The sequence below is a fragment of the Salvelinus fontinalis genome, chromosome 40, assembly GCF_029448725.1.
Source record: "Salvelinus fontinalis isolate EN_2023a chromosome 40, ASM2944872v1, whole genome shotgun sequence".
Lineage (NCBI taxonomy): Eukaryota > Metazoa > Chordata > Actinopteri > Salmoniformes > Salmonidae > Salvelinus > Salvelinus fontinalis.
Window position 1 is genome coordinate 19,464,035 of NC_074704.1, and position 15,780 is coordinate 19,479,814.

General features: G+C 44.2%; 1 protein-coding gene across 1 annotated transcript; it reads left to right on the forward strand.

Annotated features, from left to right (window-relative positions):
• Nucleotides 1–9,041: 9,041 nt before the first annotated feature.
• Nucleotides 9,042–15,777, forward strand: LOC129839392 (transcription initiation factor TFIID subunit 5-like). The gene is made up of 12 exons (XM_055906813.1): nucleotides 9,042–9,472; nucleotides 10,798–11,038; nucleotides 11,283–11,430; nucleotides 11,561–11,728; nucleotides 11,958–12,121; nucleotides 12,462–12,597; nucleotides 12,838–12,958; nucleotides 13,158–13,287; nucleotides 13,831–13,995; nucleotides 14,236–14,413; nucleotides 14,699–14,876; nucleotides 15,083–15,777. Exons 1-12 carry the CDS (start codon nucleotides 9,067–9,069, stop codon nucleotides 15,295–15,297), a joined length of 2,250 nt encoding a protein of 749 aa, XP_055762788.1. The 5' UTR covers nucleotides 9,042–9,066; the 3' UTR covers nucleotides 15,298–15,777.
• Nucleotides 15,778–15,780: the final 3 nt, after the last annotated feature.

Below are 15,780 nucleotides of genomic sequence, written 5' to 3' on the forward strand. Positions count from 1 at the left end.
CTACATCCCCCACCTCTCTACATCCTCCACCTCTCTACATCCTCCAACTCTTTACATCCCTCACCTCTTTACATCCTCCATCTCTCTACATCCTCCAACTCTCTACATCCTCCACCTCTCTACATCCTCCAACTCTCTACATCCTCCAACTCTCTACATCCCCTACCTCTCTACATCCTCCAACTCTCTACATCCTCCAACTCTCTACATCCTCCAACTCTCTACATCCTCCAACTCTCTACATCCTCCACCTCTCTACATCATCCATCTCTCTACATCCCTCACCTCTCTACATCATCCATCTCTCTACATCCTCCACCTCTCTACATCATCCATCTCTCTACATCATCCATCTCTCTACATCCTCCACCTCTCTACATCCTCCACCTCTCTACATCCTCCACCTCTCTACATCCTCCAACTCTTTACATCCTCCAACTCTTTACATCCTCCACCTCTCTACATCCTCCACCTCTCTACATCCTCCACCTCTCTACATCCTCCAACTCTCTACATCATCCATCTCTCTACATCCCTCACCTCTCTACATCATCCATCTCTCTACATCCTCCAACTCTTTACATCCTCCACCTCTCTACATCATCCATCTCTCTACATCCTCCAACTCTTTACATCCTCCATCTCTCTACATCCTCCAACTCTCTACATCCTCCACCTCTCTACATCCTCCAACTCTCTACATCCTCCACCTCTCTACATCATCCATCTCTCTACATCCTCCAACTCTCTACATCCTCCATCTCTCTACATCCTCCAACTCTTTACATCCTCCAACTCTCTATATCCTCCAACTCTCTACATCCTCCACCTCTCTACATCCTCCACCTCTCTACATCCTCCACCTCTCTACATCCTCCAACTCTTTACTTCCTCCACCTCTCTACATCCTCCACCTCTCTACATCCTCCACCCTTCTACATCATCCATCTCTCTACATCCTCCAACTCTCTACATCCTCCATCTCTCTACATCCTCCACCTCTCTACATCCTCCATCTCTCTACATCCTCCATCTCTCTACATCCTCCATCTCTCTACATCCTCCATCTCTCTACATCCTCCACCTCTCTACATCCTCCACCTCTCTACATCCTCCACCTCTCTACATCCTCCACCTCTCTACATCCTCCACCTCTCTACATCCTCCACCTCTCTACATCCTCCACCTCTCTACATCCTCCACCTCTCTACATCCTCCACCTCTCTACATCCTCCAACTCTTTACATCCTCCACCTCTCTACATCCTCCACCTCTCTACATCCTCCACCTCTCTACATCATCCATCTCTCTACATCCTCCAACTCTTTACATCCTCCAACTCTCTACATCCTCCATCTCTCTACATCCTCCAACTCTTTACATCCTCCAACTCTCTATATCCTCCAACTCTCTACATCCTCCACCTCTCTACATCCTCCACCTCTCTACATCCTCCACCTCTCTACATCCTCCAACTCTTTACATCCTCCAACTCTTCACATCCTCCACCTCTCTACATCCTCCAACTCTCTACATCATCCATCTCTCTACATCCCTCACCTCTCTACATCCCCCTCTCTCTTCCCTCTCCCTCCCTCCTTCTTTCTTTCTTTCCCTCTCTCTCTCTCTCTCTCTCTCTCTCTCTCTCTCACTCTCTCCTTCTTTCTCTCTCTTGAGGTGTTTTCTGCTTCATCTGTGAGCCACACCTCATGAATTATTCAATGTGCACACAGTGGGGAGTGAGGAGCTGCACTCTTACCATTTGCACATACACACACACACGCACGCACGCACACGCACACACACACGCACGCACACACGCACACACGCGCACACACACACACACACACACACACACGCACACACACACAGCTCAAATACACACCTCAGCAGAGACCTTTCAAATAAGCATAGACGCTCATTTGCTAAAGGTAAGCAATGCCTCGAACACTCACAATTCTGTCTAAAAGATTCAAATCTGTGTTCAGTGAGCAGTAAGGCCACATTTTATGATAAACTACAACCCAGCACTAAGGAAGGGCAGCGAACACAAGGCAACCAGCATCTTTTCTTTCGAGAAACAGCTTGAGGAACTAGTTCACTGACCAGGGGCTTGAGCAATGACAGAACACAGCTATCACAGAGTCTGAAGGCAGGTAAAGACAGAAAAGCAAAGGCCTTCTCTCACAGACTGAACGGATAGGGAGGGACCAAAGACTGACAGTATTGCATGGCTATTATTTGACACACACACACAACAACATTAATTTTGGCAGTGTGTACCATCGTCTCACAGAAGACCTCAATAAATGTTTTGTTCAAAAGTATAACATACAATTTGTTATCAGAATTCACTGTATCTTTTTGCAAGTCTTTGTCAGTTCCTTGTTCTCTGTGCCATGTGCTTTCCCTGAAACACACACACCTAACAAGAGGGGTAGTGAAGAGGGGGAAGGGAAGTGTGGATGTACCACGCCCTATCTCAGTCCTCCTCTGTCACAGAATGGTGTTACATTGCTCTCCTCTGTCAAGTGGAAAACATACACACACGCGAACACGCACGCACGCACGCACGCACGCACGAACACGCACGCACAAACACGCACGCACGCACACACGCACGCACACACCCTTCACACATTTCAATCTAATAAGAAAGAAGACTATTCACCAGACTGGGCATTGAAGGGAATTACATGATTTATATCAACTCAATGACTGCAGATTGATATCAGACTAATTGGAAAACCCCAGCATGCAAGAGGGCTCTAGAGAGTTCTGCCATCAGAGTACCTAGCCAGCACCTGAGTGTGACAAAGGAGATCTCTATGGCTACAGTCACCTATGCTGCAGACTGCAGTGCACTTAACAGACAGTCAATGGCTGTAAAACTCCCAAACGATCTCATCATCAGGGCAGCATTTTACAAACAGGTTAAACAAGACAGCTTTAAAGGGTCATTCCTCAGATCTTTTAATAATGTTCAGTTTGGCATGTGGTTTAGATTTAGTGCTACTGAACTGTAGATAAAATAGTCCTTCTTGTTTCTTGGAGTGCTGGCGTGTGTGTGTGCGTGTGTGCGTGCGTGTGTGCGTGCGTGTGTGCGTGCGTGTGTGCGTGCGTGTGTGCGTGCGTGTGTGCGTTTGTTTGTTGTGCATCGTTGGTAGTGTTTTTGTCATGCGGTGCGATGGTGGTAGTGCCACACCCTGTTGTGTTTCCACACAGTCAACGTGAGGGAGGGAGGGAGGGAGGGAGGGAGGGAGGGAGGGAGGGAGGGAGGGAGGGAGGGAGGGAGGGAGGGAGGGAGGAAAGAGGAGAGAGAATGGGTTTGTTCTGACACCCAGCGTGTGACTAGGGGAGTTGTCACTTTCCTTCTGTGAAGCTACTGAACATGTGAACCCTTCCCCCTCACACACAACCAGCGGGCATACACACACAGACGCTCGTAAGAATGAGAGAGTGCACTGCACACATATAATACGGAACAGCACACACCCCGGTGGTACTAAAGCACACCAGAACACACACACACACACACACACACACACACACACACACGCTCACAGCGCCTGAATATTCATAGAACACTAAACCCAACAGCACTGCAAGTTAGTTGCACAGAACACATGACCGTATAACATTACACATCAACATACAATACATCCACTTCCTCTCAAAGTATCCCACAGAGAAAGAGTAGCAAACTGTAAAAAAGTGTATCAGAAAAACAATAGAGGAAAAAAACACGTTGGCATGGTTACCTCTTTAATCAGTTGGATGCTTTCACAAGATTTACTGGCGTCCAGGGTGTGTTCATTTCACAAATCAATCTGGCACTGAATGTCTTGACAAAAATCGAAATGACTCCGTTTTATTTCAAATCACTGGCAGCCGCAGTGCCAACTGCCAAGATACTTTCAAGCTCTTAGACAAGCATCTGGGTCATTGCCATCCAGAACATCATTCATTTGTTTCTACCAAACAACATTTCTGTTTCATTTCCTACTACAAACCAACTACTACTACATCCATTCCCCGACAGTCTGCTGTATTTTGTAATGGCAGGAGCAAATGAAACTACTAAGGAGAAACAGACAGAATAGCAGCTGTGATCCACATATTGATCGCTACAGGACGGACATGTTTGAGACTGACTACCTTGTGCTGCACATGATCCCTGATCTACAAATCCCCTTGCGCACACACACGCAAGCACGCACACACACACACATCACACACAACGTCATGGAGACACAAAGGTTCAACGATGCACCACATGGACACTCAGTAAGAGAGAAGCTGCTATCTGTACATTGATGCTATAGGAGGTCTGCAGTATGTCTATGTGGCATTTCAGGAGGCAGGTGGCAGATTACGCATTAATTAAGACTACACGCTGCAGGTCCTGTCTCTGGTAATTGCTATTGGAGGGGAGGGCCAAACAGCCATTGATCTTAAATCAATAACCTTAGGCCCTTTTACGTGTGCTTCAGCCCTGAGCCAGCATTCGTAGGTGGCAGATCTACAGTTCTATACATTATAGATCTATCTGAGGGGGGGGGGGGTTATTAGCAACAAACATTAGGATTTGTTTTTTAGGTGATGAAGAAAGCATTAATAACGCTATTAGTAGAAACAGTAACCCATCGAGGAAAGTTTCACTTATTTCTAGGGAGTTGTCTGCGTGACAAGTTCCTCCTCATCTCCAGCAAACTAGTGATGTCCAGATTCCCTGTAGTCCGCTGCTTCCTCCTACCTACAGGGTGTCATTACACTGACATTCCAGCACCAGGTTTTACATGCGGTGGACCAGGGTCCTTGACAGGGGAGGAGGAGGTGTAGCTGGAGCACTGCGTTTGTTGCATAACAGCTGCAGCAGTCTAGGGCGGTGTGGGGCGAGGAGGGGGAACGCACAGACGTTAGCATTACCCAGCCCGGGGTGTGGTCCCATGCAGGAGCAGATGTGGGACTGAAAGTCCATTCTAGAACTCTCATCTTCATCCTCCGAACAATCTCTCTGTTGTGTGATCCAGAAACAGACATTCTAAATGTGAAACGCTCGTGTTTCACTAACTGCTTATTCTAATATTAATAGATGCAGGGGTTAATCAATTCATTTGTGACCAGAATGGTTGCCTAGCAGTTAAGAGGTTGGTCCAGTACCCGAAAGGTTGCTGGTTTGAATCCCCGAGCTGACTAGGTGAAGAATCTGCTGTTGTGCCCTTGAGCAAGGCACTCCACCCTACTTTCTCCAGTAAGTTGCTCTGGATAAGAGCGTCTGCTAAATGACTAAAATGTCAAATGGATGTACCTGTCCCCACAGAGTACAACTTTCAACAGAAACCTATTGAATTTCCTACTTTATGCTGACAAGACTTCCTGCTATGATACTGTATACGAAACATACTAGTTTGCCTTTCAACTGAAATTGTGTATTCTCTTCCTGTACTGTATCTATGTAATTGATAATGAGGTCTGGTGTACAGCCCATGCTGAGGAGTCTGGGGGATTCTGTACGACGGACTGCAGTGCAAGCTCAGCAGGTGTGCTGCAGAAGGGGATCTGGTAACCCCCTCTTCTTCCCCCTTTCCTCTCCTCCCTGTAACACCAATCACATTGCAATAAATCACCTTATTCAACAGAGGTCCCCCAACTCACAGGGTGCATCCAAAATGGCATCGTATATTGTCACACCCTGATCATGTTTCACCTGTCTGGTGCTTGTCTCCACCCCCCCACCAGGTGTCTCCCATTTGTCCCCATTATCTGTGTATTTGTACCTGCGTTTTCTGGTTGTCTGTTGCCAGTTCGTCTTGTCCAGTCAAGTCTTACCAGCGGGTTCCCGTGTTTCCTGTGCGCTAGTCTTCCCAGTTCTGATCTTTCTGCCTGTCCTGATCCTGCCTGCTGTCCTGTAACTGTCTAACTCTGAACTGGATTATGACTCTTTGCCTGCCTTGACTTCCCTTTTGCTGAACGGATGATCTCTGCATGTGTGGTTCCCACCATGAAGCATTGTGGAGGAGGTTTGATATTGTGTGGGTGCTTTGCTGGTGACACTGTCTGTGATTTATTTAGAATTCAAGACACTTAACCAGCATGGCTACCACAGCATTCTGCAGTGATACTGGTGTGCGCTTAGTGGGACGCTTAGTGGGACAATCATTTGTTTTTCAACAGGACAATGACTCAACACACCTCCAGGCTGTGTAAGAGCAATTTGATGAAGGAGAGTGATGGAGTGCTGCATCAGATTACCTGGCCTCCACAATCACCTGACCTCAAGCCAATTGAGATGGTTTGGGATGAGTTAGAAGAAAGGAAGTGAGTGAAGGAAAAGCAGCCAACAAGTGCTCAGCATATGTGGGAACTCCTTCAAGACTGTTGGAAAAGCATGTTGTCACGCCCTGACCGTAGATTGCTTTGTATGGTTCTATTTTTAGTTTGGCTAGGGTGTGATGTGGGTGGGTATTCTATGTCTGGGTATTCTATGTTGTAGGTCTAGGGGTTCTGTGTGTTTGGCCTGGTGTGGGTCCCAATCAGAGGCAGCTGTCTATCGTTGTCTCTGATTGGGAGCCATATTTAGGTAGCCTGTTTTCCCACTTGTTTGTGGGTGGTTGTTTAGTGTTTTGTTTCACCTTTCAGGACTGTTTGTTTGTCGTTTTGGTTGTTTGTCAAGTGTTTTCGTATTTTATTTCAAAATATGACCACTTACCACGCTGCACCTTGGTCGTCCTCTCCTTCTCCAGACGACAATCGTTACACATGCCAAGAGTGCAAAGCTATCATCAAGGAAAAGGGTGGCTACTTTGAAGAATCTAAAATATATTTTGATTTAACACTTTTTTTTGGTTAATACATGATTCCATATGTGTTATTTCATAGTTTTGATGTCTTCACTATTATGCTACAATGTAGAAAATAGTAAAAATAAAGAAAAACCCTTGAATGAGTAGGTGTGTCCAAACTTGACTGGTACTGTATATACAAAAACAGTCATGGGAAGCACAAAAATATAACATCACCCAGAAAAAAACTATGAAATTCCTCCACTAAGTCCCCAATCAATGTTTTAAATTGACCGACTGGCATCAGAACATCAAGATGAAATGTACATTACCGTTCAAAAGTTTGTGGCCACTTAGAAATTTCCATTAAAAAAAAAAAATGCACATTTTGTGTCCATTAATAACATCAAATTGATCAGAAATACAGTGGAGACGTTAATGTTGTAGAAGGCCAGCATCCCGGAGCTGCCGCTTCACTGACGTTGAGACTGGTGTTTTGCGGGTACTATTTAATGAAGCTGCCAGTTGAGGAATTGTGAGGCATCTGTTTCTCAAACTCTTTCTATTCTGGTTAGAGACAGTTTGCGCTGTTCTGCGAAGGAATTAGTACACAGCGTTGTACGAGATCTTCAGTTTCTTGGCAATTTCTCGCATGGAATAGCCTTCATTTCCCAAAACAAGAATAGGCTGATGAGTTTCAGAAGAGAGTTCTTTGTTTCTGGCAATTTTGAGCCTGTAATCGAACCCACAAATGCTGATGCTCCAGATACTCAACTAGTCTACAGAAGGCCAGTTTTATTGCTTTAATCAGTACAACAGTTTTCAGCTGTGCTAACATAATTGAAAAAGGGTTTTCTAATGATAAATTATCCTTTTAAAAATATAAACATGGATTAGCTAACACAACGTGCCATTGTAGCGTTATACTGAAACAACTGCAAAAATGGGTCACATGACTCCTGACATTGCTGGATGCAAGCTCTGCGACTTTGCCATTTTTTAAACTTTTAATATCAGTTGAAAGACCAACTGACTAAACTGTAATTTTCACAACATTCATGAGCCAATGACATACGTAAGGTGGAAATCTACACAAAAATCTTTTCCATTTATAGTGAATTCACGATTCAGAAATCTGTGAAATGTTGTTTTATTGAAAGCCTCTGGCCGAATTAGCTATTTTGGTCAAAAGTACTATCGGTTTGAGTCAGGAAATGTTTACTTATTCACCTAAGTTCCTCCTTATTGTCCCATCAGGTAGCCTGATTTCAGATGTGTCCATGTAAACTGGATTATTAGGACAATCGTTCTTCTTGCAAAGCATGTAAACAGTTTAAACTAACTATTAGATTAATCTGACTATCCACAATAATAAAATCAAAATTGCATTATTGTATTATTGTGTGCATGTAACCGTACTCAATATGTCTTTCTCATAGAATAGACTGACAGCACAGCATTGTTGAAGGAGCAGCAGGTAGCTTAGCGATTAAGAGCGTTGGGCCAGTAACCGAAAGGTCGCTTGGTTGAATCCCCGAGCCGACTAGGTGAAAAATCGGTCGATGTGCCCTTGAGCAAGGCACTTAGCCCTAATTGCTCCTGTAAGTCACTCTGGATAAGAGCATCTGCTAAATGAGTAGAATATAAAAATGTACTGCTTTGTCTTTCTTTTTTTACACCATTTCATTGAAAACATCAGCAATAAAAAAATATACTTGTATTGCCGAATCCCTATAAGGAGATTTGATCACTCTCTCAAACGTCAGGGAAAGTGACAGTGGGCCCAAAGTGCCACCTACTGGTACAACTGACACATGACTGGCACATATAGATCACAGATCCCCAGTCAAGGATAATCCTTTTTTGTATATTTTTGTCAGCAGGTGAAAATGTATACTGACTAAAAGTAAAAGCAATACAAGTAATACAAAAAGTATTTACATCTAAGCTATTAGCTGTCCTCTTCAATAATGTTAACTAAGTTACAAATACAAGATTTTCATATGATACAAAAAATGTAAACATCAAAACACAATATTTCTACAAGCAAGAAATATGAGTTGGCCATAATAAATCGTTTCTAAAAATAAAAATAGAAATTGTTATAAATTTAAATTTTGATTGGCTCTTGTACAGGAATGACGGTTCTCTAAGAATTCGCCTACACCACTGAGAACCAACGAAACTACAATTTCTTCTTTCGGAGGACCAATCAGAATGTTAGATATTGTGCGGTCCACGTTTCTTTATTTTGCCCGTACATGCGCACTTCATTTCGAAAATGGCGGCTGTGCAAGATGGTCAGCACAATCTGGAGGTCGAAAAAGACATAAAAACAGAAATAACAAACGATGGGTCTGGAAATATCAATGCAAACTCTTCGTCACCCGGTTCTACGTCTTCGGGCGGTAAATCGAAATCTCCTGCGGGATCGGGTGAAGATCAACAGACACTGCTCGCGGTGTTGCAATTTCTCAAGAGGAATAAATTGACCGAGTCGGTCGATATTTTGCGGCGAGAAGCGGGCTTATCTGCAGATGCAGATGATTCCCCGGTATCTGAGTCGGCGGAAGCTGGATCGGGTGGCGTCCCAAATGTCGGTGCTGATGGGGGGGATGCCAACTCTCTCCTCAGCCGAGTGTCAATAGCCACCCCAGTCGCACCCCCGGCCACCGCACCCCCGAAAGGTCTCGTGCGATCACATTCAAAAGTCATGCGTATTGTTTTTATTTGCCTTGTTAGCTATCTACCCAGCTAAGATACCAAATACATCATTATAACTTGCATATTCACAAGGGCATGTAATGCAATTGATTTGTTATTGCCAGTTGGCTTACTGTTGAATGAATGAGACAGGAGAGAGCTTGACAGGCAGTCCTGAAACTGCTGTTTGTTCCTCACACTGTTGCTGGTAGATGTATGAAAACAGTTATTGCGATAAGACCATAGCCGCGGGAAGTAGGGGTGCTGAGTGTGTGCAGCACCCCCTGAAAAAAAACAGAATTAAAAAAAATATATAGTAATGCAAAATAGTTATATTTTTGGACAAAATTATTTTCACAAAAGTAGTGCACTCTGCCTTTACTAGTATAAGCGGACTGATATAGAGGTATGTTACCGTAAAGCACTTTTTTCCCCTCCAGCATCTCTGCTTTGGCAAAAAAAGGTAGTTGTTTAATTAAGAGCAGTATCTTGCAGAATTCAATAGTTGGAATTGTAAGAGTTGTTGCCCTGTCCCTTTCTCTGCGATTGCCATTCTAATGGAATCCAGAAAGAACAAACCCTGTCCTCAACATTTACATCAAAATGTGGAAAGTTATGGGCAAAGACACAAAACATCCAGATCAAATTGAATATTTTTCTTGACCAAATAAAATAGAAAAAACACATTTTACCATCCTTACAAACCACTTAATGTAAATGTTCATTACTGTATTGTACATAGGCTGGTCATCTAGGTTTGTACCTGTAGACTTTCCATCACCATGAAGAACAACAATGCACAAAACAGTAATTGAGTACATTGAGACATCAAGTGGTTTCTGATGATGTGGCTCAGTTGGTAGATCATGGCGCTTGCAATGCTAGGATTGTGGGTTCGATTCCCATTTGGGGCCAGTATGAAAATGTATGCACTCACTACTATAAGTTGCTCTGGATAAGAATGTCCACTTAAATGGAAAAGGAATGAATAGACCATTTCAGTTTTCACATAGTAATAAGTTGCATTTCTTTAGTATTTCAAGAAACTGGAAAACATATCAAGCAAGTATTTTTATGTTCCTCAAGTTAACTGTTTTGTACAGATAATTATCAGACTCAGGTTACAAATGCAGGTAAACACTCAAATACATTTATCTTCTGTTTTCACAAAAGTAGTGCACTGGGCCTTTACTAGTCGCAGGACCCCAACCCCCAAACTACTATGGATATGACCAATAGTTATATTACTATTAGTTAGCTACTCCAATATATTTCCATTATTCTAACAACTACTACTGTGCTTGTACAGTGGTGGCAGCATCAGGTGGGGAAGACCAACCAGACGTCAACGTTGTCTTGTCGGCCTATAGCCAGCAGGGGGACCCTGTCATGTACCCACTCTACTATAACGGCCTGAAGAAGTTTATTGAGTCTGTCCTGGACTGCCACAGAGCTGAACTCTCCCAGGTCTTCTACCCACTGTTTGTCCACATGTACCTGGAGCTGGTCTACAACAACCACGAGAATGAGGCTAAACAGTTTTTTGAAAAGTAAGTGTTGTGGACTGGTAGTGTTGTTGCTCCCTTGTAGCGTCTCCAAAGTTCCTGCCTGTCAAGCACATGTCTTTATTGATTTCAGGTCCAACTGGTGTATTGATTTGTCAGGGACTTTTATGAGTTCCACAATCAAATGGAAAACAACCTGTTCTATTTGTAACTGCCTAACTTAGTGTAATGTGACACTATGCATGTGTTATTTAGATGTTAGATCCACTGACTCTTCTCCCTGCCTCAGGTTCAGCGGTGACCAGGAGTGTTACTACGAGGAGGACCTCCGCATCCTCCGCAGCATGTCCAAGAAGGAACACATGAAGGGAAATGAGACCATGCTGGACTTCAGGACCAGCAAGTTTGTCCTCCGCATCTCCCGAGACTCCTACCAGGTGAGTAGCCTTGGTGGGCCAGCAACTTCAAATCCCAGCACTGACTGGGGGGGGGGGGGGGGGGGGGGGGGGGGGGGGGTCAAGGTCTCTGTGGCAGTTGACAATAACATATGGTATGTTATCTTACCAGCTGCTGAAGAGGCACCTGCAGGAACGTCAGAACAACCAGATCTGGAATATTATACAGGAACATCTCTATATTGATATCTTTGACGGGATGCCTCGGAGTAAAAGTCAGATTGATGCCATGTCGGGCAGTCTGGCTGGGGAGGGCAAGAGAGATGCCAACAAAGCCAAGGTGGGTGTGTGTGTGTGTGTGTGTGTGGGGGGGGGGGGGTTGTCAGTGTGAGTGATGCTGAAGCAAAAATCTGTAAAAGCTGGTTTGTTTTAAAGTGATAGTGTTATCAATGCATGTGTGAGCAAGCCAGTGAGCAATACTTTTTCATTTTAGATATGCATTACTGATTGAGAGAATAGAACTATCTGTACTGACTACACTTACTGTACCACTCCTGGCTGTTGTGCAGGTGTTCTATGGTCTTCTGAAGGAGCCAGAGATCGAAGTACCTCTGGATGATGAGGATGAGGAGGCAGAGAACGAGGAGGGCAAACCCAAGAAGAAGAAACCTAAGAAGGACAGCATGGGCTCCAAGAGCAAGAAACAGGACCCCAACGCACCCCAACAAACTAGGTATGTCACCACTGACACATTTCTTTAGTTAGGGGTTGTTTTCCTTAGTGCACACACCCTTACGAACCGTTTTGCTAGGGAACATGAAAATGTTTATTTCTTATTGGACCAGTCCAGGTAGTCCCTGTTTCAGTCAGTTTTCATTTGGTGCCTAATGAACACAACCCAGATTTCCTTATGTTTCAGAGACCACGAACAACATTTGTACTCTATTCTGCACTAGAGTTAGCCACGAAGCTTGTTAGCATGTGCAGTCCCTCCCCATTGAAACAACTGTTACTGCCTGATTATGACTTATGAATGATGTATAAATTGACCGTGTTAATTTTTAATATCCAAGAATCCCCCTCCCCGAGCTGAAGGACTCTGACAAGCTGGACAAGATCATGAACATGAAGGAGGCCACTAAGAAGATCCGTCTGGGCCCAGACAACCTACCCTCCATCTGTTTCTACTCCTTCCTCAACGCTTACCAGGTCAGCCATGCTTGGATATGGATTTTGAATGTTTGAATGATAACTTTATTAGTATTCAAGTATAACTTGATTTCAATGTTGACAAAACCTTATTCATTTTTTTTGTGATGAGCTCAGTGTTATCAACGTGAAGCTTCTAAAGCATCATTATTTAATATTGTGAATAAAACTTTTATTCACAGTATTACCACAAAACAATGCGGTAACATACAGTATTCTGTCTTGACCTTTGACCTGTAGGGTCTGACAGCGGTGGACTTCACAGATGACTCCAGTCTGATCGCAGGGGGCTTCGCTGACTCCACCGTTAGGGTGTGGAGCGTCACCCCGAAGAAACTACGCCGGGTCAAATCTGCAGCAGGTAAATGACAATGGTGACCACAGAGATAATATACAATACATCATACACACATCGAAACACATGTTATAACCAAGGCTGAAAGTAGCATTCCACAATTCATCTATAACCATTGTTGAACTTGAGATCATAAGCTTTCACATAAATTGATAGTAACCGCGACTTTAAATCTGCTCCCTCTCTCTCTCTCATCTCCCTGTAGACCTGAGTAATATTGATAAAGAGTCTGATGACGTGTTGGAGAGGATCATGGATGAGAAGACGGCCAGTGAGTCTAAGATCCTGTACGGACACAGTGGACCAGTATACGGCATCAGCTTCAGCCCTGACAGGTAAGATGTTATAAAGTGATCATTGGGGAGGACACTTTCCCAAACTCATATTAAACCTGGTCTCGGACTATGAAGAATGCTCAATGGAGAATGTCTAAGGTAGGAGCGTGGAACTGATTTTGCCCCGGGGGCCGCATTCGGTCTTCAATGAGGTCTGGAAGGCCGCACTGAAGCTGTCTTATTTCCTTGCCGTCAAATTCTTCTGAAAAGGAGTCCACTATACATCGTTAATGGAATTTGTTATGCTCCCTGAATGTCTAGTGATTTATTAGCGAGCTGGACAGTCATTAAACGACACTGTTTTTATTTGACACCCCTGGTCTAAGGGCTTTTTAGTCCAGGACTATGCTTAATCTGTGTGTGGAAAACTGGACCTGGGTGTATCATGTAGTGTGGCGTATTGGACTAATGTTAAAGAGGAGGCAAGGATACATAGTTTGAATTAATTGACTTCATAGAGATTTGAAACACTAGAGTTACCGTCTTTTCTAGTGTTCTTATTTCTATGGTTAACTTCAATTCTCCTCTAATCATGTATTTTAGGAACTACCTGTTGTCCAGCTCTGAGGATGGTACGGTCAGACTGTGGAGTCTGCAGACGTTCACCTGTCTGGTGGGGTATAAAGGACACAACTACCCTGTCTGGGACACTCAGTTCTCACCCTATGGTTACTACTTTATCTCTGGGGGACATGACCGAGTCGCTCGGTAAGTACCCTTATTAATACCTAAGGTTCCATTTGTTTCAATGCAATTGATGAATGGCATTCTTTGGGCCTGTTTCCTGGACTGAGAAGGATGTTCAATGGAAATTCTCTATTGAAAGGGCTTTCAAGGCTTAATTTATGTCTAGAGAAAAATCCTGTGTAATTTGGTTTTGTTTACCTGATGGGTCACAAGAAAACAGTCACTGGTCTTTTTGAGGTTTTGCGTTGTCTTCTTCCGCAGTCTGTGGGCGACTGACCACTACCAGCCCCTGCGTATGTTCGCTGGTCACCTGGCTGACATCACGTGCACCCGCTTCCACCCTAACGCCAACTACGTGGCCACGGGCTCAGCTGACCGTACCATCCGCCTCTGGGACGTCCTGACTGGCAACTGTGTCCGCATCCTCACGGGTCACAAGGTACGAAGAGTTCAAGGTCGTAGGGAACCTGGTGATCTGTTCTCTCCCAATAGAATGTGTATAGGATAGTTTGGTGTTCAAGGTCATGTTTAGTAGGCATGAAATGGGAGACAATATCTTGAAAGGGAGGAGGAACAACCGGAATTCATTTTTTTCACAACCCTGAGTAACATGTCCTTTTGTACAAATGTATGATTTAAAATAACTTGTTGCATACTGTACACAACAAGAGTAGTGTGTGTGATGTTACTGAAGCTCCATATCTCAAACCGATTTGGTTCCCAGGGCCCCATTCATTCCCTAGCCTTCTCCCCCAATGGGAAGTTCATGGCCTCGGGAGCAACTGACAGCAGGGTTCTACTGTGGGATGTTGGTCACGGCCTGATGGTCGGAGAGCTGAAGGGACATACTGATACCATCTACGCCCTCAAGTTCAGCAGGGACGGAGAGATACTAGCCTCAGGTTGGTATCCCTTTAGTCTAACTGGCATGTAATAGCCTTTTCACACTACTGAGCCCTTTGTGCTGGCCTGGTCATGCACCCACCATACTTGAAAGGACAATGTGAAAAGAAAATATCTGAGCAAGCACAGTATTGTTTAGGAGGATATTGGGTCTACAAGAAATGTATGCTTGTAGTTTTCCACCACTCATAATAATATTTTCCAGGCTCAATGGATAACACTGTTAAACTGTGGGATACACTGAAGGCCTTTGATGATGTGGAGCTGGATGACTTCACCGCGGCAACAGGTCACATCCATCTACCAGAGAACTCCCAGGAGCTGTTGCTAGGCACCTACATGACCAAGTCCACCCCTGTCATTCACCTGCACTTCACCCGCAGGAACCTACTGCTGGCTGCAGGGGCCTACAACCCATGAGGACGTTCAGAGAACCCCTTGCTAAAAAAAAAAAGACTAGGGTTGTATGAGATGAGAAATTACAAAAGTCATATCCAACCACAGTTAAAGCCAGTGGATCAAAGCAAAATGCCCAACCAGTTGAATTGGCTAACTGAAGTTCATCTACTGTGATGCAGACCTAAGGACCATGGTTGTTCCAAAAGCTGCAGCATCATCAAGCTGATCTAGGATCTGATTGAGCCCACCCAGCCTAAAATTACTCTGGGGTGAAATTGCCCCTAGATACAGGATAAGCTTGTCTTCACAAATCTTAATCCTTAGTGGGGAAATGCAAAACTGACCCAGGACCAGTGTCACATTACTCCCATAAAGAGTGCCATTACTAGCCTAAAGAGACCATGTTTTTTTCACTGCCACAAACACAGTTTTATGTGGCTGTCATCCTATATATAGTATTTTATAACAGTGCATAGTGTAAATAAAACACTTTCTTAATGACTT

What these genes read in the sequence shown, in the direction of transcription:
- LOC129839392 (XM_055906813.1), top strand. Translation starts at nt 9,067, where the DNA reads ATGGCGGCTGTGCAAGATGGTCAGCACAATCTGGAGGTCGAAAAAGAC. An exon ending in TCTCCCGAGACTCCTACCAG is followed by an intron (nt 11,431 to 11,560) that starts GTGAGTAGCCTT and finishes TTATCTTACCAG; the next exon opens with CTGCTGAAGAGGCACCTGCA. An exon ending in CCTTCCTCAACGCTTACCAG is followed by an intron (nt 12,598 to 12,837) that starts GTCAGCCATGCT and finishes TTTGACCTGTAG; the next exon opens with GGTCTGACAGCGGTGGACTT.